This window comes from Macrotis lagotis, chromosome 1, assembly GCF_037893015.1.
Source record: "Macrotis lagotis isolate mMagLag1 chromosome 1, bilby.v1.9.chrom.fasta, whole genome shotgun sequence".
In the NCBI taxonomy this organism is placed as follows: Eukaryota; Metazoa; Chordata; class Mammalia; order Peramelemorphia; family Peramelidae; genus Macrotis; species Macrotis lagotis.
The window spans coordinates 425,296,477-425,323,186 of record NC_133658.1 but is presented as its reverse complement, the minus strand read 5'-3'; the positions used below and the strand labels follow the sequence as shown (position 1 = coordinate 425,323,186).

Genomic DNA, 26,710 nt, shown 5'->3' with positions numbered 1-26,710 from the left:
TGTTCTTAATTTGATATTATACTTTGCACCAGTCATTCATTCTTTTAAGGTCAAAGATAATTTGTACCTGTTGACAAAGAATATTGATTTAGTCAGTCAATGCTTGGTATTCTGCCCTGTTGAAAAATGATTTGAAATGTTATATGAACTGTTTTTTTATTACGGATAGAATACAATATTCACCTAAATTAATATTATTAAATCTAATGATTTCCTTATCTCTCTAACATAAAACTAGTTTACAAGACATTTTAATAGTAAATATGTTAAATAAGACAAAGAAGAATGAACTAGAAGCACATGCTTTAGGATAATAGTCCTAGGTACAGGAAGATACTAAAGAAGGTCATCTAAAACAGATTCTTCATTTTACATAAAGAAACTACGACCCAGAGAAAGTAAATAACCTGCTTAAGCTAAACAAATAGCAACAGGATTTGAACTCAGGTCTTTTGTCTCTAGAACCAGTGATTATCCCACTATAATATAATGCTTACAACCCAATATATAATTTTCTAAGCCAAAATTATAGAACTACATTTACAAGTCCTCTCCTACCCATCCACATTCTTATTTCATTTGCAGTGCTCCTGGACAACTATGCTATGAATCTTTTATCAGATCATCTTACTCAAATTTAAAGTCACCTTTAAATTATATAACAATTAAGTAAACTGCATGAATTTTTTAAAAATTTATTTTGTACAAGTGATTTTTTACTACATTACTAAAATATTTTTGTTTAAAAGTAAACATAACCCCCCCCCCAAAATATAGACCTTCATGAAAAATAAAGTAAGAGAAAAAAATGTGTTTCAGTCTGTGTTCTGATACCATCAGCTCTGTCCTGGGTGGATCACATTCTTTATAGTAAGTTCATCACAAAAGTTACTTCCATATTTTTCCACTGGTGCTGTTGGTGATTGAAAATGTGTTATATCTGACTATTCTCTCCTATGATCTAACCTCTTCCCTATCACCTACATCCTCCCCTTTCCCCCCTTCTCTCCTTTTTACTTTACATGTCTATACCTTAGAATGTGTTGCATGAATTCTTTTTCTTTTTTTAAGGTTTTTTTGCAAGGCAAATGGGGTTAAGTGGCTTGCCCAAGGCCACACAGCTAGGTAATAATTATCTGAGACCGGATTTGAACCCAGGTACTCCGGAATCCAGGGCCTGTGCTTTATGCACTATTTCTAAGCAGACACTAGTAGTATCTTTTTGTTAACTGAACACAAGGAAAAACAAAACCACTGCAAAAATTCTCCCACGTCATTTATGTCCAAAAATGCAAAATTCCCTCTTATTTGTCTCTCTGTCATGAGGTAAGCAGCACTCTAATCCATGGGAATCCTGGTTGATCCTTTCAATGAATTAAAAAAAAAAAAATTTTTTTTGAAATTCCTTTTCACAATTTCAAAATATATGTATTATTCTCCAGGTTCTTTTCTGAGATCAACTGAAGTTTGAGTAACATTTGTGTATTTAGACTTCTATACTTGCACTCTTTTCAGTTATGAGATGCATTTCTTCCCCTATTAAAGATGCAAACAACAAAAACCTCTTCCAGTGTATCCTTTCTGATTACTTCCTTACATTTGCCTTTTTTACATTTCTCTTTATTCTCAGTGTTTGTCAAAGTTTTCATTCAACTTTAGTCTTTCATTGGGAGTTTAAGATTTGTTTTCTTCTCTGCAGGATTATTATTAGATTTTTCACGATAATTTATTCTTGATTGTAAACTAGGTGGTGCAATGGAGAAAGTGCTGGGCCAGGAATCAGAAGACTGAAAACAAATCCAGTTTTAGACACTCACTTAGCCAAATGAGCCTAGAGGTCACTTTACTTTCTCCATTTGCAAAATGGGTTTAACTAATAGTACCTATCTCCTAATGCTGCTATAAGGAACAAATGAGATAATAATTATAATTGTAAAGCACTTAGCACAATATTTGGCTAGAAAATGTGTAGATGTAAATATTATTATCATTAAACATTTATTTTTTGCCTTTTGGTATAAGCTTATTCCACCATCTCTGCTCTTTTATTGTGGTAGCTGCTAACATCTTGTGTGATCTTAACTGGGGTTCCTCATTAACTTTTTTTTAAACTGGCTGCTTACCATATTTTTTAATTTACCCAGGGAAGTTCTGGATGTTGGGATTTCTTTAAAGAGGTTACAGGGGCAGATAGGTGGTACAGTGGATAGAGCACCAGCCCTGGGGTCAGGAGGACCTGAGGCTCAAGTCCTGCAACCTCAGACACTAGTTACCTAGCTGTATGAACCTTGGACAAGTCACTTAACCCCATTGCCTTAAATAAATGAAGAGGTTACAGGTGGATTCGATTTTCACAGCTTCTAGAAGTGGGTTCTTTTTTTTTCTTCTAGTCATTGTTTTTAAGTAAGAGTGATTCTTAAATTACCTCTTCTTTACGATTTAGTTTTCCAAGTCAGTTGTTTCTGCTATGAATTACTTTTTATTCTCTATTTCATCTTTTGACTTTACCACTTCTTAATGACTTATGGAATAAGTCTTCTGTTTGGTTCACTTTACTTTTCAGGGAGTCTATTATCTAGGGCAGGGTTTTGAACTTCTTATGCTGAGCTGTCCTGCCCAAGTGTCCTCCAAAGCTTTCAATTCATTTATATTTTTAAAAAACTCATAACTTTATAACCTAATAATAGCTGGGATATGGAGCAATGAGTCTGTAATCCCAGCTCTCATAGTTCCCCAACAATGGAAATTCTTAATTTTGACCTAGAAGGATGATTTATGGTAGAATTCTGATCTTATTCAGTCTGGCACTCTTTTTTAGATTTTTTTCAGTGTTAGTGTAAAGGTGTAATGGATCAGAGCCCCCCCCCCCCCCCATTTTGGCTAATCTACAGTAATATTCAATGAACATTACTACTTGTGATGTTATTTACTTAACCTCTGTTCCTACAGAATTTAGTCTTTCTTTTTAAGGTTTTTGCAAGGCAAATGGTGTTAAGTGGCTTGCCCAAGGCCACAGGGCTAGGTAATTAATTATTAAGTGTCTGCAAGCAAGCGGATTTGAACCCAGGTACTCCTGACTCCAGGGCCGGTGCTTTAACCACTGTGCCACCGAGCCACCCCAGAATTTAAATCTTATTATAAATCATGCTCAATAAACTTAGGACAGAGTAAATTGACTAAATTTTCTTTTGAGCCACTTTTCAGTCAATCAACAGCTATGTTAAGAAAGTTTGAATTAGGCACATTTGATTTCTCTGGCAACAAAGGCTAAGAAATTCAAATTTTCTGATGATAAAAAGGGAAAGGTATGCAAAAAGGAGATAAAAGCAGCTCATAGTTTATATGGTTCTTCATGGGCAACAAAACACTAGCCAAAATAATTATGAGTTTGCTGAGTACAAGAATCATTATATCCATTTTACATGAGGAAACTATAGCTTGCTAAAATGAATTGTTCAAGTGTTTTTGGAGTCTGTACTCAAACACTGACTTCAAGTGTAATGTTTCCATTATACCACATTGTGGGTAAAAAGGACTCTTGTCCTGCTGAAACCAGACTTGATGTTCTTAAATGGATCAAGGCCCCTACATACTTTGAGTTCTGTTAACAAGCTTGCTAGATTTCATGAAAATCAGATCCATAGTGTTACATTTCTGAGACAGATGGATGCAACTCCCTTTATGTTGTATAGTCATGAACAATTTGTTCCCTGTAGCTAGCCTCATCAGTATTATGTTCTAATCTGTGGTCGAATTACCAATGGACAATGAAATTATTGAAAAGAAGGTAGGTTAAATAAAGTAGACATAGACAACTTATTTCTAATTTTCATCATTTTTCATACTGAATCTAGAACATGCTATACTTTCTAACACTGAAGAAGTGTTTCTTACTTGAATTCATCCCTTGACTTCCCCCACTAAAACTGTAGTCTTAATCATACCCTCTAATACAACCCCCGCATGCTGCTGAAGTAATTATTAATAAGCAGAAGCTGAAACTCACCTACTTAAGACATCTTTAATGATGGTTTTCTAACTCCTCACCTCTATCACAATAAAGTAGAAACTTCTCAACTTAGCATCCAAAGCCCTGCTCAGTTCCCAATTAGCTTTCTAGTCTACTTCATACACACCACAATCTAGTCCCCATTCTTATCCTCTTTCCAATTACTCACCCTGAATACAGTGAAAAAGACCCAAGTATTTGATGTAAGGACTCTAATTCTCTGCCTCATTTTGTATTGCCAGGCCATTTGTAGCTAGGTGCCCCAGTGAATAGTGTTGGGCTTGGAGCTAGGGAGACTCATCTTCCTGAATTGAAATCTAGTCTCAGATCCTTATTAGCTGTCTGTCCCTGGGCAACTCACCTTACCTTGCTGCCTCAGTTACTCATCTAAAAAGAGATGGAGAAGGAAATGGCAAACCATTCCAGTAATTTTCCAAGAAAACCTCAAATGGAGTCCTAAAGAGTCAGATACGACTGAATAACAGACCACCAAAAAGGAGACATCTCACAAAGAGTACCACCTCAATTATTTACTGTGAGACTCTGGGGTGAAGTCACTTAAATCTCCGTGGGCCAAAATTTCTCATTTATAAATGGGATAGGAGAAAGTAGAAGGCTGAATTACACCCTTGGCAGTTAAGATCGCTTCCAGTTCCCAATCTATGATCTTTTGACATGACAACTGATCACTTTCATTCTCAATACTGTTTATATCATCAAATAGTCATCTTTTCTTAATTTCATCACCAGAGCTATGCAGCTCTTCCCATGTGTTTTTCTTCATAATCACTACTATTTACAATGCAATAAAATCTGATATTCAGATACTATTTTGTTTAGCCATTCCCCAATTGATGTTCTCATACTTTGCTTCCATTTCTTCTGGGTCTTTTCTTCATTTGCAAAATGAGTAGGTTATACTAGTTCTCTAGTCTCTTCCACATCTAAAGCTTCCATGCTTATATATATCATCCCAGTCTGAAAAAAAAACCTTCCCCCTGTTGAAATCCTTTTATTCACAAAGAATGCATTTGCAAATGTCAATTTCCTTTTGACCAAGAAAACTCATTACTAGGAGTAACAATTCAAGCACGTCAAATATAAAAACTACAATCAATACTATATTGAGAGCATTTTTTTTGTTGTAAAGAAATGGAAACAAATCATATATGCCCATCAACTGGGAAATAGTTAAACATTATACATCAATGTAATGGATAATTACTGAGCTGACACAATGAATATGAAGAACACAAAAAACAACCAATTCAAAGTGAAGTAAAAGTAGACACAAGAAAATAAAACACATCTCAAAACTACAAATGGAAAAAAAAGCAAAAATTCTGAAATTAAATAGCTCTGAAAGACATGAGAATGGTGCTTCCCTTCTTTCTTTAATGAAGTAGATGGCTGTGAGTGTGGAGTAACTCACATATGCTGCACCTGGTTTATGTGTTCTTTAACTTCTTTGTTATAGGGGAGCAGCATTTAGGGAAATTAATGTGATAAAAAAAGATTATCAATTTTTAAAGTCTTTCCATTCAAGGCTCAGTTCTGGTGCCACCTCCCCCCAATGAAACCTTCCCTATTTCACTTCTGCTGGAAATGATCTTTCTCTCCTTCAATCAATCTCTCACAACACTGTCCCTTCTATTTCTATCATTCTCAGAGGATTTTAAGTGCTTTGAAGTGCATTCTTTTCATTTTGATTTCTGCAAGGCAATGGGGCTAAGTGACTTGCTCAAGGTCACACAGTTAAATAAGTATTAAGTGTCTGAGGCCATATTTGAACTCAAGTCCTCTAGATGCTATTGTGCCACCTTAGCTGCCCCTAAACATTTCTTCTGATAAAACTTTAAAAGAACTTTGCTGATATCTTCCCTTTAACCTTAGTATTCTTCATTCAGGTTCATGTGCTTAATCCAAAAATCGACTCCTTTCCTCATTAAGGAAGTCCCTGCTGACAATCACACTGCACAAATCTCTCTCAAGTCCTTTAACATTTCCAGTCTGCACTATCTGGCAAATGGAAATCTCCACTCTTGCCCCTAGGTTTGTCCTGTTTTAAGATATTTCATAAGGATCTGCTCATTAGTATAGGTAACTCCTGATATGGAGACTGAACATCTAAGAAGAATTTTCTTTAACAAAGTTATATGGAATGGCCTGGGACACTTCATTCAACAAGCATTTCATAGTGTTTATTTTATGAGCAAAGATGAGGATACACAGACAAATGAATACAGTCCCTGCCCCCAAGGAACTCACATTCTTATGGGTAAAAATGTGCAGTGCAAATAAATACAAAAAGCAAAAAATTAAAAGGGAGTTCCCAAAAGGTCTTTTGTAGGAAGTGACACTTAAAAGCTGAGCCTTGAAGCAAATTTGTGATTCTATGAGGCAGAGGTGAAGGATGTACATGGCAAGCCTAGGGGAACAGTTTGTGCAAAAGCTCAACTCAAACTAAGAGATGGGATATGTATATAGGGAAAAGTTGGCCTGGCTGAACCACAGAGTGTCAAGTACAACGTGACGTTCGTCTGGAAAGACAGGTTGGAGAGATTGTGTAGGGCTTAAATGTCTGACAAATCTGTACTTTACCCTAGGTAAAAAAGGAAAGCTACTAAATTTTCTTGAACAGGGAGTATGCAGATGTGTGATTTGATTGTTATCAAATTTTGCACTTATATCAAGAATGGTTTGGAGACGGAGACAAAGAAATTACTGCTTTAGGTAAGAGTTGACTAGGGTTTAAATCTGGGTGGTAGATGTATGAATGAATACGATGCAAGAGATGCCATGTAAGTAGAACTGACAAAACTGATGTGGCAGGGTTGAAGGAGGATGAAAACTTGAGGATGATTAAGATGTTGTAATAAAGTTGAATGACTGGAAAGATGTTGGTACCCTTGATAGAAAGTGGGTTAGAATGAGGCATGGATTTGGAGGAAGAAGATGAGGTTAAATGTCTTGCTCATGGGCAGATGGCCAGTATGTGATAAGAGGTACAACTTGAACTCAGATTTTCCTGATGACATGTCCAATTCTCTCTCTTCTATCCTAAATATTTTAAGAAAATTACCAAAATATCTGACTATTCTATTAGACTTCAGAATGTCCAAATGCAAATATTTCTGATATGGGTCTAAACTAAAATTCAAGATATGTAGGAAACCAATATGAAAAGACAAAAGGAAATGAAATATAGTTCTCAAAGAAGACTCAAAAACTTTAAACAACCATATAAAAATTGCTCCCAATCGTTAGTAAGAAACAAGCAACCTTGATGTTTTATTTCACATGCAGAAAATTGTCAAAGATGACAACGAATAGAGACAGTCAATGTTGGATGGACTGTAGAAATAGAGAAATTAATAGAGTTGATAAAGAGCTGTAAATTTGTCCAAACCACTCTGGAAAGCAATTTGAAATTAACCTCAAAAAAAAAGTGTCTAATATGGATATCAATTGGGGAATGATTAAATAAACTGCAATATGATCATGATGGCCTATTACTTTGGCTTAAGAAACAATGAATATGAAAATTTTCAAGAAGCATGGCAAGGTTTAAATGAACGAATCAGAGTGAAACTACATGGCTTTTAAGATGCCTTCCAGCTTGAGATTATGACTCTCTACATTATAGGGACTTAAATACACTAAGAACAGGAAAACAATATACACAATGACAACAATATAAACGGAAAGAACAAAAAGCTGAAACTCCTAGTAATAAACTTGCTAGATGATGAACAGATGAAGAAATTTACCTCCCTTTTCTTCTTGGTAAAGGTGGGGGGAGACTGGGGGTTATATGTTGCACATTTCAACTTGGCTGTTGGTTAATTTTACTAAACTGCTTCCCCAATCCCATCTTTATTCTTTGTTTCAAGGATTGGCTGGTAGGGAAGAAGACTATATTTGGAAATGAAGGTGATATAAAAACAAAAAGACACCAATAATTTTTTTTAAACGTGCAAATAAATACAAAACCCCATTTCAAAAATCAAGCAGTTTTTGGATTACCTTAACTTCTGCTTCTCTCTAGTAAAATTAGCAGCACTCTTTTAGGACCACCATCTATTAATCTTGAACTACATGTGTGGCTTCTTGTATGTATCTGTTAACTTTTGTATAGTTAAGTTACCTTTGAGTATAGCTTGTTCTCTCCTAATAGATCAAGTTTTGAGAGAGGTTATATGTTTTTGTAGCTTTGCATCTCCCACAGTGGCTAACAGTGCCATGCAAAAACTAGATACTCAATATCATCAATTGAGGTCTATAAACATCTAGGACAGTATCTAAATAAACTAAACCATATCTTTCAATAGTGACGAACACAAATTACTGTCCCAGATGTTTTCTGGTTCAATTATGGCTGCAAAGTCTTAAAAAAAAAAGCTAACAGTTGAGACAAGATGTTTTTAATCTAATTGAACAAATTGAGAGAGAGAACAAAATACTGTATTTCTGTCCTTACTAGCTAATACAAGTTAAAATGTGTTAAGTATGTAGGAGAGATCACTTCTTTATAGACAGGAACCGGGGAGGGGTAGAGTGGGTAGAGAAAACAAGAAAGACTTCACGGAAGGAGTTGACAACCAGACCTGAGTCTTGAAGGAAGAGAAGGATTTCAGCAGACGGAGATGTGGAGGGAGTCTGTTCCAGGCATGGGGTATGGCCTGTGCAAATGAAGAGGTGGAAAAGGGCAAGATGAGACCATGAAATGGCTATTAGTCCAGTTTGGCTGGAACATAGAGTACATGAAGGATAATAGTGTGAAATAAGGCTAGAAACTAAACTTAGGGCCATTTTATGGAGCACTGTGAAACTAGCATAAAAAAGTTTACATTTTATCCTAAAGGCGACAAGGAATGGATTTGAATAAGGGAGTATAATGATCAGGCCTACATATTAGAAACATTACTTTGGCAGGGATCTAAAGTAAGGATTGAAAAGGGTAGGGGAGACCAGTAAGGTTATTACAATTAAACCAGGCAAGAGGACTGCTCAATTCTGAGGGTCACATTTTAACAATGATTAAGTAGAGCATCCAAAAAAAAAAAAAGTTAACCTGGATGGTGAAGGCCCTCAAGAATATGTTACGTAAGGACTATTAGTTGAAGGAACTGGAGATGTTTAGCTAGGAAATGTTAAGTTTCAGGGGGGAAATATGATAGTTGTCCTTCAAATATATGAAGAACTATAATACTGAAGAGGGATTAGATCTATTTCTGCTTGGACCTAGAGGACAGAAACTCCAAGCAATTTAAGTTTTATGCAAAGAAAAGCATCCCAACAATTAGAAATATTCCAGAGTCTAATTAGATTGCCTTGAAGTATAACAAGTTCTCTTTCACTGGATGTCTTTAATCCCTCAATTACTAATACGCCCCTCCTCATTCTGATTTAACTGTTCATATATTGTTTCTCCAAATTAAAATGAAAGTTCCTTGTGGTAAGTACACAGCTATGTTTGCTTTAATAAGGTATTTAATAATCATTTGCTTGTTGAATGAAATAAAAAGGGTAGGATGAGCATACTGGTCAAATATATTATAGAGATGTTAGGACCCCAAGGGCCTGAAGTTTTTTCCCCTACAGAGGGGTCTGTGAAAGGAGAGCACCTGGTGACCAGCTGAAAATTCTTTTCTTCTCTTTTCCTTTGCACTTCTCATTCTCCCTTGTATTGTGGTGACCTCTCTTCTACCCCCATGAGATTACAAGTTACTTAAGAGCAGGATCTGGATTATATCTCAGTATTCCTAGCAACAAGGAGCCCATGCACATAATCTATCTTTAAATAAATGTTTAATGGAACTGACAGACACAAAAATAAGTTCTTGCATTAAATAATCATAAATAGTCTGCTCTTTTTAAAAAATCAAGAACACATATTATAGCATTCAAGTCACTTCAAAGAGTTAACCAGCTTAAAAGAAAAATATGTATTATATAAACAGCAACTCAGTAGGCTCAGTAATTCTGATTATGAAGGAAACAAAATAGTTTGTTTTTCTCACTACCTGCAGTTGACATGTGCCTTTCCAGATCATATAGACTTGAAAGGAGTTCCAGAATTCTGTGCCAATTAAATAGGGAATCCTCTCCTTCTAAACTAATTCTAAGTGTCCAGGAAAAATTGAAAACTTAATCTAATAATCGTCCTTCCAAATCATGCTGTTAAACTTGGAAGGGTGGTGGTGGTAGTGTGGTCCAGTTTTAACAAATGGAAGAAATTACCAACCTGCTATTTTCACTTCATGATTTTTAATTGGTTAATACCTCAAAGATCCAATAACCTTAGAGAGAAGACTAAAATCTCAAAAGGTTAAGTGAACTTTTCAAGGTCACACAAATTATTAAGAGCTGACCGCAAAACACAATTCTTCTGACTCCTAGGTCAGCAATCTCTGTGGTCCTCTTGAAGTGAAGAGGTAATGATTATCTCAGTAAATATATTTCAAACAAATCCTCTGGTAGCATCGGTTGTATATTTTAAGAACAAACCAAGGGGCGGCTAGGTGTGGCAGTGGATAAAGCACAGGCCCTGGAGTCGGGAGTACCTGGGTTCAAATCCGGTCTCAGATAATTATTACCTAGCTGTGTGGCCTTGGGCAAGCCACTTAACCCCATTTCCCTTGCAAAAACCTAAAAAAAAAAACAAAAAAAAAAAAAAACACCAAAAGAAATGTAAATGTACTGCCTTATAAAACCTATTAGCATAACAGATTTCAAACCAAAAGTATCCTCAGAGTCAATTTAGTCCCAACACCCTCAATTTTACAGATAAGGAAATTGAGAGAGGTTAAATTTAACTGGGAGGTTAAATGACTTGCCTAAGATCACGCACAGGTTCTTTGTGTTGTGGGGGTTTAGATTCAAGTTCCAATCTATTTCCACTGAATTGTTTCCTTCAAGTCTTATTTAAATTCAATTCTCCCTCCAGAAATGAATTCTTGAAGCCAAGTGAAGGATTCTTCGGTTTAACACTTGGTTCAATTTAAGTTAGAGTAACAGTATAATAGGTATTTCAGACTTGAAGTGCCATAGAGGGTAAGTGACTTGCCCAAGGCCACATAGATAGCAGAGCCAATGCCATTCCCAGTTAACCACTGTCTCCCAAAGAAAATTTTTTTTAAAAGGGGGGAGGAAATTTAAAAAATTCTTGATTCATAGCATTGGATATATATATAAATACCAGGAGATGGTTAAAATCTAACGAATTGTGCAATGAAGTGATTCACAACTTTACAATTACAGACCCATTTAATTTTACATTTACCTAAAATTTCAACCTTTGAAGTTACAAAGCTTTATTTTTCAGTCTTTCTTCGGAAGTAAAATTGATCTTCTTTCAATTCGATCTCATCAGTGGCTTAGAGGGATAAGAATTCAAGAGGCCTCAGTCCTATAAATTTACTTAAGCTACTGACTTGCTGAATCAATTTCTTCCAGTCTAAAAGCCTCTAGGCTAAAGCCTTGAAGAAGGCAAGCATTAATTCTAGCAACTGCCTTTAGACATCAAATAACCTCACTCCACTATTGTCTAGGGAACCCTCTTTAGATGGTAAGTCCTCTGTATCTTGTAGTTGGATCACTTTGCCTCCAGAGGTGATTTTTGAATAGACACCATGGGAACTTAAAACTAATAAGGAATAATAAATGAATGTTGAAGTGAATAAATGACACATGTTTTTAAAAGATCTATAATTTGTGGTCTCCCCTCCATTGGGTGATGTGTTAATTTGTTTCTCCCTACTGCTTTTCAGTCATAGCTAAAATTATGTTTTTATGCACTTTATGCAACATAAAACTGAGTTCCAATTTTGATAAGATGGAAATATTTGCTTAATCCATAAGAAAAAGTTATCTGAAGAGTGTCAAAAGCTATTTGTTTACAACATCCTAAATTGTGAATCGTGATTAAGAACAAATTTGGGGGAAAAAAAGCCAACCTAACAAAAGTATCTAACCACACTGAGACATGGGCATTTGCCCAAAATAACATCGCCTTTTGAGGGGTCCTTGAAAAAAGAATCCAAGAACTAAGAACTCATGCCTGTGTTCTAATTCAAAAGATGGTCATCTTTGAGGCCAGTTCTAGATGAGCTGTACCAAGACAGACAATTGTAGAAAAATATGGTTCATATTTGTGTGACTCTCCAAAAGTTAAATCAATTTTTGGTTTTGGGGGTAGATCAGAAGATATTTTGGGGTCTTCTAAGCTTACAGGATTCCATAATTCTTTCTCTGTGATAAAAAGGCAGGAAGATGACAGCAGCTGGCAGGTGGGATAGTTAATGCACAACCAGGATAATAGATTACTGAACAAATGAACAGTTTTCTACTCCAAATGACATTTTGTTGTATTTTAAAAAACATGAAACCTGAGACTCCTTTATTTCTTCACTAACTTTACTTCCTCACTAGCAGAATTCGAGATTATACATCTTAATTTAGAAGATATGCCAGAGGGTCATTTAGTCTAATTCTCTCACATTTTACAAATGAAGACACAATTGTGGTCCAGAAGGGAACGTGACTTGTTCAATATCACACAGGCACTAAAGTGGTAGAATGGGATCCTAGGCTCTCTGACTTTTCACCATTATTATTCATGTGATTATGGACATGGATCCTGTCCAGGGACACTTCTTTAGCTATAGCATAGATTCTTAATCTTATTTTTTATGTGCCATGGGCACCACTGGCAGTCTGGTGAAGCCTATGAATGTATTGTTAGTACAATGGTTTTAAACAAATTGGAAGGATTGTTAAATTTCATTTAAGAGATTAGTCAAAATAAAGAAGAACTCCTAATCTATAGGATGGGATAACATGACCCATCTAACAGGACTGTCAAGTACTCTGTAAATTTTAAAAGCATCTGAAAAATGTTAAAACTATTATTCCAGGGGCGGCTAGGTGGCGCAGTGGACAGAGCACTGGCCTTGGGAGTCAGGAGTACCTGGGTTCAAATCCTACCTCAGACATTTAATAATTACCTAGCCGAGTGGCCTTGGGCAAGCCACTTAACCCCATTACCTTGAAAAATCTTAAAAAAACAAACAAACCAACCCCAACTATTGTTCCAGGATCAAAATGTTAAGTCAATTAAATCCAGAACATTATGCCAAAGGTTAAGAATATTTCAAAAAATTCTAAATTCAAGTTTACATTTTGTCTACATTTAGTGAAACAATGGGATCTTTTAATCATTTCCTCACTCTTGCTGCTACCAAATTATCCTACTTCTAAGAAGTGAATTGAGTTTTGGACATGCCCTGTTGACCACAAACCATTTAGTTTTTCTTCTCTAATATGCCCTCAACCACAAAAGGCAGAGGGGAAAGGGGACAGTCTACCACAAAACATGTCCATGGAAGCAAAATGCCATATATTATCACCATCTCATATTAACTGTCAATATGGTTATGGTTGTTACAGACCCACACCCTTTGATAATTTACATTAAAATAATAAATCCTAAATTGTTCCAACTTTTATGAGCAACCCCCCCCACAGAGGGAAAATGATTTAAAAATGCTGATAATCAACTTTTACTTATTGAAGACACATCCTCAACTCTTGCTAGTTGATTTTTATGCCATTGGGTCTATCTCAGTTAACCTCTGACTTCACATTAGCACCTTTAAAATTCAAAGTTGAAAGTATTTTATTAACCCCTCTGGAAGCTGAATCGAATGCTGCATTTAGTTGGCTTAGAATATAAGTTTTGGCACTTTGTATTAAGCTACTTGGTGGTCTCTTCTGAAAAAAAGCTTTCTCATTTGTAAAACAGGCACAATACTTACAGTAATGTCTTAAGGTTTCTTGAGGTGTACTTTAACACAGAATATCATACCTGTTTTACAAATGAGGAAGCTAAAACTAGGGCAGCTAGGTCACTGAAGGTTGAGAGCTAGGCCTGGGAACAGGAAAATATAAGCTTAAATTCAGGCTCAGGCATTTACTAGCATTGTGACCTTGGGCAAGTCACCTAGTCTAGTCTGGTCTACTTTCCTAAACAGCAGATAGAGATAATAACATTTACCTCCGAAATTATTTTGAGGATCAAATGAGATAATAGTTGTTATTTTGAAACTTATATAATACTTCTTGAACTTCACTTCACCTTGGAAGCATTATTCTCATTTTCCATAAAGTATAGATCACTAGGGTGATCTACAATAGTCTTTATGTGGCCCTTTTGTTGGGTGATGAGGCCCAGAGGGCTAAAAAAATTGGATAAGCCTGGATTAGTCTATCAGTGACTTATTTCTATAGTTATGAAACCTAATATATATCAGGTCAGGGTTGAACTTGGCCTTAAACCTTCATTTTTGTATTAGTTTTTAGGTGTTTATGTACAATCCCATGTCTTTTAAATAAACATAACTTCAGAATTGCATTAAAACTTATTTCTATCTTGCTTAAAATCAGCAAATCTACTTATATCCAAATTTCTAACAGTCTGAAAGTTCCTAAATTAATTTTAGAACACCTGTTAGTAACCAAAATATCCTGAGGTTGCTTTTGGGAAACAATACTAGAATTTCTATAAATTTAAACATCCAAATTCTGCACAACTGGGACTTCTAAAACCTCCTGGGGGCATTCTGAATTCAATGTCTCTAGGTCTATATATCTAGAGAGTCTGGCAGTCTATTTGTTCCAACTGTCCCTTGAATCACATCCTCATTGGATAGACCTAAACCAGCCTAATATTCTAGTCTCTTAACCACCGTTTGTCATTTTCTGGTTTTAAAAACAAAAAAATCACATTATAAAGTAGATAGGAAAAGGGGTTAGACAGGTCACTAAACTTAAGGTCAACCTTTAAACCCAAATGACGAATTTACTACCTGTAGTTGTAGTCATCTTAGTCCCCTATTTAACATTCTCTAATTTTGTTAGAAAAACTGTTATCGTTACACAGTATTGTTTTAAGAAAAAAAGTATTAAAAATTAATGACATCTTTTGAAAGTAAGATCTCCTCAAGTTTTTTGAGGTACAAAACAGAAATCCTTCGTCATAAATAACTCCCCCCAAGAAAACTTTATATTCAAGACCAAAGCTATGTTAAAATTTCTTATAATTTTTCAATATTTTCGATGAGAAAAGTTGAGGTAATGCTTTGTTAGTATTCATTTCCAAACCTAGTTTCAGTTTAGGTCAAAATCAGTATTTCGGTTTATGCCACAACGAATAAAATGGAGCTATATTGCTTTTGAAAAAAGGTTGGAAACATAAAAACGCTTCGAGAGACGGCTCAATAGCCTTATTAAAGAGGTCCTAGTCTTCAACTAGTTGAGGGAAACATACTCCGAGAAAACGGACAAAATCGCCCCGCTCTTTAAAACTGGGGCCTGCTGCAGAGGAGATGCTGGGGGCCTTCCCCGCCGGGGACCCTCAAGTCTTTCCTCCTCCCCGGATCCTCCTGCCCTCCCGCACTTCCTCCTCCAAGCTCCGCCACTCGGCGGGGGTCGCCCCGGGGCTGGGGCCGGGCGCAGCAGGCCGAGCTGGGCCGCTTCCTCCGCCCCCCCCCCCCCCCCCCCCGCTGCCCCGTGGGAAGAGGGCCGGGCCCGGGCGGGGGAGAAGGCCGGGCCTCGAGCCCTCGCGGGAACAATGCAGCGGTTCCACTCCCCCCTCCGGGGTAACGGTGACCCGGGAGGGGGGCCCCGCCCGAAGCCGCAGGGAGGAGGGGTGGGGGCTGGGGCCCGCCGGGCGCGTGGCCGGAGGAGGGGAGGGGGGACGAGTCGGAGCGGAGGGAGGAGCCGGGCCGAAGGTGGGAGGGGGGGGCGCGGGCGGCAGCGTGGAGGCCGAGCGGCGAGCCACCCCCGCCCCACCCCCCCACCCCCCCCCCGCCAGGGCCCGGCCCCACCCCCGCCGCCGCTCCTCCCCTCCCCTCCCCCTCCCGCTTCCCCCTCTCGGAGAAACTACGCCATTGCGGCCTAGTTGTGGAACCGGCGCGCCGCCCCCTCCCCCCACGTCCCCTCCACACCGCCAGCGCCGCCATCTTCCTTTCCCCCCGGACGGATCCCAGCGGCCCCGCCGCCCCCGCCGCCGCACAGGCCCCGCCATCTTTTGAGGCCGCCATACTTGCCCTGGCGAAGAAGATGGCGGCGCCCATCACACACATAAAACATGGCTTCCCTTCAAAACAAAAACATCCCCGGGGTCGGGGGAGCCGGGGCCGTGCCGCCCGGGCCGCGTCCCGGGGCCCCGCGCCTTCCTCGGCCTGGCGCCGCTCACCTGAGGCCCACATGGTGACGGAAAACTCCCCCTCCAAGGTCTTGATCTGCACCTGCTTCTGCTCCCACTTCCTGCCGCTCGGCTCGGCCCCGCCGCCGCCGCCGCCGCCCGCCCCGCCGCCGCCGCCGCCGCTCAGGTAACTCTTCTTGCCGCTCTTCTTGCCCCCGCCGCCGCCCTTCTTCATCCGGCCGCCGCCCGACGACGACGAGCCGCCGCCGCTCTTGCCGGCCGCCGCGGCCGTCACCAGCGTCTGCTCGATGTAGTCCTCCTCGCCGCCGGCCGGCGCGGGCACGGGGATGAGGATCTGGTCCTCGAAGCCGTCCTCGGCCCGCAGCCCGTCCGAGTCGTCGCCGCCCACCACCTCCTCGCGGGTCTGCACCAAGATCACCTCCTGATGGTGGTGGACCTGGCTGGGGTCGTCGGTGACGAGCGGCTGCAGCGCGATCATGGGCGGGTGGTGGTGGTGGTGGTGGTGGTGGTGATGGTGGTGGTGGCCGCTGTGGCCGCCGCCCCCCCCGCCGCCTCCCGCGCCGTCCTCGTCATCCTCCTCCTCGTCCTCCTCCTCGCCCACCACGGTGGTCTCGATGGTCTCCACGGGGATGGTCTCCACCTCGATCTCGTGCAGCTCCACGATCTCGGCCGGCATCTCCGAGCCGTCCGTGGCGATGTAGAGGGTGTCGCCCGAGGCCATGGCTGAAGCCTGCGCCGCCGCCGCCGCCTGCCCGGGCCGCTGCCGCCGCCGCCGCCGCCGTCCGCGTCCTCCTCCGCTGCGGGCGGCCGAGGCGGGCGAGGCGGCCGGTCGGAGGGCAGCGAAGGGAGCGAGCGAGCGAGGGGAGGAGGGGGAGCCTGGGGAAGGGGGAGGGAGGGTAGGGGGAGGGGGCGGGCGAGCAGGCGGGCGCGCTGTCGCCGCTCTCCGTCCCCTCCTCGCTCCGCGCTCGCTCGGCCTTCTCGTCCGGGCTGGAGAGGCTGCGGCCCCCCCCTCCCCTCCCACCCCACCCTTCGGGCCGGGTCTCCGGGCTTTCCCCCCCTCTTCCTCCTCTCCTCCTCCTCCGCCTCCTCCTTCAACACAAATACCAACTCCTCAGCTCGACTGCAAATCTCGCCGCCGCCACACTCGCTCCGGCGCCGCCTCGCGAGACTTCCGCTCCTTCCTCTCCCTCCCTCCCTCCGCGCGAGTCTCGCTCACTCCCGCGGGCTCCTCCCTCCCCCCAACCGACCTCGCCGTTTGCTGTGACAGGCTGCCGCGATGTCGGCCCCGCCCCCCTCGCCCAGCCGCGCTCGGATTGGGGGAGGTGGTGGGAGCTCACCCCGCCTCCTCCCGCGCGTGACGTCAGCGCGTCGCCGTCGCCGCCTCCTTTTCCTCGCGCCGTCCCCCCCCCTCCCTTCTCTCCCCCCCACCCCCAACGGTCGGAACCGCCCGGGTCTGCGCGGCCTCGGGCTCCCGGGCTGCGCTCGGTTACCGGCGTGTTGGCCCGCACCGCCCGCCGCCCTCCCGCCCTCCCGGGAGCCGTCAGCCGGGGACGCGGCGCTCGCCACTCCCCCTCCGCCGCCTTCGATGTGGGCCCGGGCAAGGTTTGGCGGGAGTTGTCGGGGCTGGGGCTCTGGAGGCGGCGGGAAGGAAGGCCCGGTGGAAAATGGCAAGAGGCGGGTGACTAGGCGGCCCCGCGGAGCCGGGAGGCCGGAGGGTGGACCGGGCGGAGATGGGCCGCCGGGGCGCCCGTCCCCGCGGCCCCTGGCGGGCTTTGGGGGGGTGGGGAGAGGGGGGAGAAGAGCAGCCGAGGAAAAGTTAGTCCTCGCCTTGGTGGGCTTGGCCGAGCTCGGGTTCTGCCGGGAGCCCCCGAGGCCGAGGCGGACAGGGAGTGCCCGGGGGACGGAGTGGCCATGTGCAAGAGCCTGCCCCCGGGGGACGCCCTTGTGGTATTTGGGCACGGGTGTTTGGTGGAGAGCTCCGGAACTCCCCTGCTTAACAGCCGTGGAGGCTCAGAACCAGAGTCCAGGCTCTCCCCCTTCACTCTGATGGGACCTGGCGCTAGTTTATGAACCCATCTTGACAGCTGCTTCCTGCTCTATAAAGCAAAGAGATTGTATTTTACGGTTATTTAAAATCCTCTGCATTTCTAAAATCTGTAAGTTGAGAATCCTGGTGAATTAGTTCTGGGCAATACGCTATTTTTTATTTCTGCTCCCAACCATAAACATGTTCCACTAAGTGCCCCTTTCGTGCTGCCAGATGTAAGCAGGCTACTGGGTTCCTGAAAACTGTGCCTTAATTTTTCCCAATATAGCTTCGGCCGTTTGGCCAGGCCCTCAGGAAATAGCCCGAGTTTGGAGAGGTCTGTCAGTCACCACTGGGTTGGCCACTAGGTCTGGGGGGGTCTTTTGCGACCTTAATTGAAGCATCTTCTAAGGGGGGCAGTGCAGCTGTTGCTCATTACACGAATGAAAGGAGAGAACAAAAGCATTGAAATAAAATAAAGCTAGTAATCAAAGACGTGGAAAAGAAAATTCAGAGATCTTAACTTCCTTCATTTTTAGATGAGGAAACAGACCTAGAGTAGTTAAATGATTTTAGGTAAAATGTTAATTTTTGCAGAGTCACTGCTGAGCCAATGACATAGGTAATAACTAAGATGAGCCTAACAACTGATACAAAATTAATAGGCAAAAGAATTTCGTAGTGATAAAAGCATTTGAAGACAATAATGATTTGTCTAATAATAGCTTTGGTTTTGTTAAAAGGCTTTTAGAAACGAAGAGGACTTTTTAAAGTGAATAGTAGAAAAGAAAAAAGGTCCAAAGAGTAGTTTAAAATGATTGAAAACTTACTATTTGATTATAAAGAAAGGGTATCACTCAAAAAAATCAACCAGGTCTATAGGAGCAAGACACATTCACCTCTTGTAGGATAAATTTTACTGATCATAATGTGCTACAGCAGAAAGAACACTGAATTTTTAATAAAAAGAACTGAGTTTGACTCTTTGCTCTATCCACCTCTCACTCAGCTAGCTGGTGCAGTGGGTAGGGCACTGGCCTCAGGAGGACCAGAGTTCAAAGCCAACCTCAGACGTTTACTAGCTGTGTGACCTTGGGCAAGTCACTTTAAGCCTGATTGCTTCTCACCAGAACCATCTCCAGTTTTCCTGATTCACATCTGGTCACTGGACCCAGATGGCTCTAGAAGAGAAAAGTAAGGCTGGTGACTTAGCACAGCACACTCACACAAATCTAATTCATGTACTTATCTTGGTATGACCACCCTGATGTCAACAAACATTATATGATCTTTGAGCCTTTCTGTGTCTTAGTTTCTCATTTTTAAAATAAAGAATTGGATTAGATGACCCTCCTAAATCCCTTTGAGCTTTAAATCTCTAGTTCTCTGATTTTGGTCTCTGGATTATCTTGCCTAGCCGAAATTTCATTTGCAGTATAGAAAGGTCTTTAACTGTGTTGTAATGACATTTGATTAATCAAAATTGGGGCGGCTAGGTGGTGAAGTGGATAAAGCACTGGCCCTGGAGTCAGGAGGACCCGAGTTCAAATGTGGCCTCACACACTTAATTACCTAGCTGTGTGACCTTGGGCAAGCCACTTAACCCCAATTTGCCTTGTAAAAACCTAATAATAATAATGATTATTAATCAAAATTGTCATTCAGGAACCACCACGAAGAGGTTTTAGTTCTCATTCAAGTAAATATAATAAGACTTAAATTAGAAGAACATTATTAATGTCTGCTTATTAAATTCTCAAAACAACCCTGTCAGTTAGGTGCTATCATTGTCTTCATTTTACCGATGAGAAAAGAAGCTTAGTGAGCTGCCTCAGTGTCACACAGCTAATAACTGTTATTCCTGACTCCCAAGTCCAGTGCTCTCTCCGTTGTGCCCCTTAGCTATCCTTAACTGGAACTTTTTAGGCTTTGAGAGACATGGCTGAGTTCAATCCATTTTTTGCAAACAGTTCACTTAGAAGTAGTAGATCTCAGACATCTTTACTCTTGTATATAATAGTGTCTGGTCTGCAAAGTAAACAACAATTTTGGATGACTTAAGCCAAATAATTTAGATTGCTGATTGTAAACTAGATCATTCTTGTGCTAAACAAGTAATTATGAAGTATCTTACTTTGTTTTGAATATTTTCTAATTTAAAAACCATTAGAAAAGCATAGTGGGGAGCATGGTCCCCATGGTAGTATTTTCTAGGCAGTAATTAAGTTTAACTAGTAAATGTAGAGGAAGGCAACCCAATGGGGCAAACGACATAATGGCAGGTGGCAACTTTAGAAAAGTATGTTAAAAATATTCATGTACTATATACATTCACTGGAACTTGTTGCCGTATTGTATTTTACTATTGTCTGTGTGTGTGTTTCCAAGTGCCTTAGCAAAATCATTCTGAGTAAAGGATTCTATGTGATAGAATATCTCGTTAAACATAGTTGAGAAGCTTGTTTAAGGCTATTTTAATCGTTATGAGTTATGATTTATTAACATTTTTGCTCATGTTCACAATATTGACAATTAAACAGGGGGAAACTGCCATTCTTCAGGGGCAAATGTAGGAATTCAAAATTCTGTGCTTATAATAAGGTCAAAATTCCATAAGACCAAAAGACCCTTTGGAAGATTCCCCTGAGTTTATGTGTAATGCTTTACACCTATGACATTGAAAAAAATCTGAGAAGATAGAGCTCAAATTGAAATCATAGCAAAAGAATAACTTCCTGGTGCAGTTACGAGTGGTGGAATAAAAGAATAAAGAAGTCATGATGCAGCATTGATTATCAGTATTTTTAGCATGAATGCCCTTGAACTCAATTTGAAAAGAGCACATGTATATTCATGTATCCTGGAAAAGCAATCCTGTGAAGGTGTATCACTGATATTAAGGAAATAAAACGCTTTTGTAGTTATATCAAACATTTATCAAATGAAAATATTTTACTGGGAGGTAAAATCTAAGATAAGATTAAGTTGTTCATTAATATGGAAGCAATATTATCAACACTTTGAGCCTAAAGGTAATTAGATGCTCAGGAGAAAATAATTTTCATTACTAGAAATAATATTAACTAGCCTTTTACATATATTATTTCAGTTGATTCTCATAATACTGTGAGGTGTTAACACTCATTTTATAGATAAGGAAACTGAGGACACTGATTGAGGATTACTGACATATCCAGTCACACAGAGTAAGTATTTGAGGCTGTACTTGAATTCAGGTCTTCCTGACATAAGTCCAGCATTCTTGTTGCTTCCTTATCTAGCTACCTTGCTGAAAAGTGAATATGAATGGAATGCAGCCAAAAAAGTTGATTGCCTCCATCCTTATGACCATAAATGATTAAACAGGATAGCTGTTTGCATTTTACTATTTTATCATTTTTAACATCAACTGAGTTTTTCCAGGGTTTTTTTGAAATCACTCTTCTGTTATGCAGAGAACATATATAAATTGCCTCATCCCATAGTAAGTTCTAAGCTACCAACTCTTGTCACTAATTCATATACTCAGGGAAAAATAAGGTATTTTCATGTAAAGGTATTTGATAGGCATTTAAACCTGTTGCAAATTAGCATTTTGATGTAGTTTTTCTTTGCAATCTGTGAGGGCATTGGACTAGTTGACTTTTGATCTACCTCTAGATCTATGGTGTTAATTCTATACCAGTTTACAAATGGAAATTTATTTTTTTATCTTTTCATTGGAGTAGTACTCCTTTTTGGATAATGTCATTGGGCTTCTTAAACTTGAGGATAAGACAGTTTTCTTTGGCCCTGAACCTTGCTGCTCAAATAAAATATACTTGGATAAGAAATAACTCTTGAATAGTTTGGCAGTTCAGTTCCAATTTGTTTGCTTCAGACTTCCTCGGGATAGAGAGATGAGTTTGACAACAGATTGTTAACCAAGTTAACTGAGTTCCTAAGTTTGTACTAAAATAGTCCTTAAATTTAAGGAGGCCAGATGGCAATAATATAGATCAACCCTCTCTCCCCATTTAAAGACAAAATAAAATTTTTACTATTCCACTGGATTTCTTGTGTTGTTACCATAATTTATTTTAGTTTTGTTTTTTTGCAAAGCAGTGGGGTTAAATGACTTGCTTGAAAAAGTCTCACAGGTAGGTAATTATTACCTGTCTGAGGCCACATTTGAATTCAGGTCCTCCTGACTCCAGGGGCTGGTAACTTTACCTTGTCATAATTAACAGACTGCCATGGATTAATATTGTCCCAGTGAGTCTGGAATGTTTTATCTCTACCCATAAAAGCAACTTTCTGGAGTCTTGCACAAAGAAGTCCTTGACCTGTAGGTCTTGTGGAAAATATTTTTATATTCTATATTACAAAAGGAGCTCACATAGCAGGAAAAAGGTAAGTTGCAAAGTTAGAGCCAACCAGGATATGTATGTATATGTTTCTTTTGTAGGCTAAGATGAATGATCTGATGTTTCTTTCTTACTCTCCTTTGACAAGTTCATTGACTCCCAAGGCTTCAACTACCACCATTATGCAGATGACTCTCAAACTTTATCTCCAGATCAGAGCTCCAGACAGTCATCTTCAGCTGCCTTCCAAGACCTCTTCTCCTAAATGTCCATTTGGCACCTCTGTTTAGTCATATCTAAAACTTAGCTTAATTGTATTTTTTTTTTCCTTTTAAACCTACTCTTCAAATTTCACTATTTCTGTCAGTGGCATAATCATTCATTCTGTCCTCTGAGTGTTCATAACTGGATCCTTCACCTTTCATTCAATTAGTAACCAGCTCTTGTTGCTTCCATTTCTACAGCATCTCTCATTTCTTTTCCTTCTTCAATTTCTCACATTAATACAAACTCTTCTCATTTAATCTTCCCCAATCCTCTACACCACTGCCAAAGAATCTCATAATATAGATTTAGCTTTGGTTTTACTTTTCTCAAAAATCTTCATTGAATTTCTATTTCCTATCTAGTGAAGTTTTAAATTTTGGACTGACTTTCAAGCCACTCTGCTGTCTGCAATGTGCCCTCCCACAATTCCAGATGTCTCATTTCTTTCCTTTGCACACTTAATGCTAAACTAACTGGACCAGTTGATTCCCCTTATATGCACATATATACCCAGAATGCTTTTTTCCTTCCCTTTTAAAACTGCTCTACATGCCACTACCTACAACCTGTTGATTTTGGTAAACAATGCAACACTTTGTATTGTGACCCTAATGTATTTGTGTTGAAGTCTTATTTTTCTAATAGTAATTTCTTGGATGACAGGGACAGTATCTTATCTAAATTGTGTTACCCCCTAGTGTTTTGCATATAGTAGATAATGTAATATATGACTTACTAGTCTGTAAGCTCCATGAGGGCAGGGACTATGTCTTATCTAAACTTTGGAACTTCTGCAGTGACTACTTTAATGTTTTTCTCACAGTAGGCACTTAATAAATGTTTGTATGATTGAACTGAACCTATCTACTGACTTCTAGTATTTATTTTTCTGCCATTTATTTCTTCATAATAAATTGCTTTAGGCATACTTATGTGGAACTATTTAATGCATCTTTTGTTTTTAAGTTTTATGTCCCTAAAATTTTCTGCAACAGAGACCCCTGTTTTCATAGTTCTAGAACTGACAGGCATAGATAATATAGAATACTTTTATATTTATTTGTTGGTAACAAAAAAAGCATTTGACTTAGTCTAACAAAATATAACCACAAAAGTAACTTTCCTGTTAGCTATATAGAGATCTTTTTTTATTTCATAAAACCACATGGATGATTATGTTAATTGATCCTCTGGTGCAAGAGAAAATATGGGATTTGGAGAAAGGGGACCAACCCAATTTCAAATCTTCTGCTATCTGATCTTGGGCAAGTCACTTTACTCCATTGAAATGTCTCTTCATTTGTATTTTGCAGTGATTGGACAAGATTATCTCTAAATTTATGGTCCTATGATTGTTTTAACTTTCTAGAGTCAATCTCTTAGCTTATTTCATTACAAAAATTTGATATAACCTTTTATCCACAGATTAGAACTGTTGCTCTAGTAAACTAGAAATTCTAAACAGTATACTTGCCCAAGGCCACACAGCTAGGTCTGAGGCCGAATTTGAACTCAGGGTACGCCTGATTCCAGGGCTGGTCCTCTATCCCCTGTACCACCTAGCCACCCCAAAGATAAATTTTTAGTGTTATTTTTTTTTCTATAGTATGTTTCTCACATTATAGGACCCTCCTTCCCAACTTCCTGGAAACTTTATAAGAGATAAAAAGCACTTCATTAAAATTGCCAAAAAATAATGAAAAAGCATTCATTAAACAAATCTGATACTGTATTGTGCACATACAAACACACACCTCCCTCCCTACCTCTCCCCACCACCATGCTCTCTTGAGTTTATATGCCCTGGGGACTTGTGGGTGTGGGTGCTGTCATCTGACCTGTTGGTATACCCCCTGGGGATGGGGCCTGCTATTTGCCCCTGCAGCTGTATATGTTCTCCTTACCCCACCCTGTTTAGATTTTGATCTTGAGATCTGGAATGTTGAATCCCCATAATTGTTATCATACTGGGGCAATAGTAAATAATACATTCTCTTTTTTTGGTCTCGAACCCAGATTGTTTCATTATGATTAACTGACTTCAGTTGTTTTGTAGTTATTGTGCATTATTTTACTTCTGCTTCATTTCATATCAATTCACTTGTATTCCTCTGTCCATATTCACTGTTTTATTACAGAAAAGTAGTATTCCATTATGTGTCATACAACACAATTTGTTTTGCCATTCTCCAATCCATCAATTATCTATTTACTTTGAAGTTTTAACAAATTGTAGCAATGTACTTAATAAATTTTTCTTAAAACCATTTTAAATGTTTGATATTCTACTTTTTGGTTCATTCTTAAGTTCTGACTCTCTAAGGAGTGACTTAGAGCCATAAATTCATTATAACACTAGGTAAAAATTTTAGATTCAGCCAGCGTTTCCAAAAAACGAAAGGTCAATTCTGAAGATGAGAACTCAATTTTACCTAGATAATTCAGATGCAGTGCCCTCCTAACAACTTTTGTTTGGAAATCTCAAAATGATTAGGCTTGTGAAGTTCACACCTAAGATCGTAATAGTTCACGGAGGAGAGATCATGTATAAAGTTGATAAAATTCATGCATATGTCTAAAGCTTGGTTAATAGTATACTAGGTCATAGATAGAAGAGTTCAAGGAAACCTTAGGAATCAAAAGATTTCAACCACCCACCTCATGTATCAGGGCATTGATCAATTTCTTCCTTATAATACTAAGTGATTTATTATAGTGATTGATTCTTATTAGTATCCAGGAATATAATGAAAATGAAATTTGCTAATTAATCATCATGCTTCAAAGCATTCGATTTGCCCTTCTAGTTGCAGTATTATTTCTTGGGATAGCTAATTGTCAGTTCATTCATTCCATAAACAGGAGTGCTAAGCTAGGACCAAGTATAAATCTAACCAAAAATAATGATGCTTCTTTCTTACTCAGAATTTGTTTAGCAATTTGTATTTCTCGGAAGCACTCATATATACAGTCTATACAGTCGTAGGCAAAATGGAGAGATGTGGATTAGACAGTAGTACAATTTGGTAGACTAAAAATGGGCTGGAATGAATAGTGTCAAATTAAAGATTACTGTAGCCCTATAGTTAATTAGAAACCCACAGATTAATATTATCTATGTCTTTTTTTGTTTTAATAAACATTTCCCATTTACATTTCAATCAAGTATGGCTGCATTTAGAATTTTACTGGCTCCTTGCTGCATTAGATGACTAAAATAAAAATTAATATATTAATTGCTACAGGGAGTTTTCTGTAGAGTGCCCCAGATTAGTTATATCCTTGACTCTTCAACATTTTCATTAATCACTTGAATGATGCCTTGCTTGTTATATTTGTAGTTGACACAGTTTGGATGAATAGCTAACATGGCAAAAGTAAGGTAGCAAAAAGACCTTGATATAAGAATGGGCTGACTCTTAAAAAATGAAATTTAATAGCAAAAAGTGAGGTACATGTAGTGTCAAGGAATCAGCTGCTTAAAGTGCAGAATAGGGAAGGCATGATTACAGAATTTAATGTAGAAAAAGAAGTGGGAGTTGAGTATGAAAGAATAGCTCTCCACAAATAAATCACTGATGTTTGTCCTCTGTTCTTAAAGAAGGCCATGGCATCAGGGGAGGTGATGCCATGAATTGGATTGAGTGAGGAGATGCTGTGCTGAGTCATGAGCTTCACTTTCTCCCAGAGCCATCTGGGTCCAGTGGCCAGATACGAATCAGGATGTCTGCAGATGTCCCTGGTTGCAAGGCAATCAGGGTAAAGTGATTTGCCCAGGGTCACACAAGCTAGTAAGTATCAAGTGTCTGGGGGGGGGGGGATTCTCCTGTCCT

The 26,710-nt window shown here is 39.9% G+C and overlaps 1 protein-coding gene and 1 long non-coding RNA gene across 9 annotated transcripts in view; one reads left to right on the top strand and one right to left on the bottom strand.

The window, feature by feature from the left end:
• Nucleotides 1-17,293, bottom strand: part of YY1 (YY1 transcription factor) — a 40,229-nt gene extending 22,936 nt beyond the window's left edge. The window contains exons 1-2 of one of the 2 annotated variants that reach the window (XM_074213081.1): nucleotides 16,269-17,293; nucleotides 8,617-8,691 (exon numbers count right to left, since the gene is read on the bottom strand). In XM_074213081.1, the coding sequence (XP_074069182.1) occupies nucleotides 8,617-8,691; nucleotides 16,269-16,959 (766 nt within the window). In that variant the 5' untranslated portion in view covers nucleotides 16,960-17,293. The remainder of the gene's footprint in view (nucleotides 1-8,616; nucleotides 8,692-16,268) is intronic. The other variant, XM_074213080.1, reaches the window with a different exon arrangement.
• Nucleotides 17,294-17,673: 380 nt separating this feature from the next.
• LOC141506364 (uncharacterized) overlaps nucleotides 17,674-26,710 on the top strand; it is a 52,002-nt gene continuing 42,965 nt past the window's right edge. For all 7 annotated transcript variants that reach the window (XR_012473821.1, XR_012473825.1, XR_012473824.1 and 4 more), the window contains exon 1: nucleotides 17,674-17,840. This is a non-coding gene — a long non-coding RNA (uncharacterized LOC141506364). The remainder of the gene's footprint in view (nucleotides 17,841-26,710) is intronic.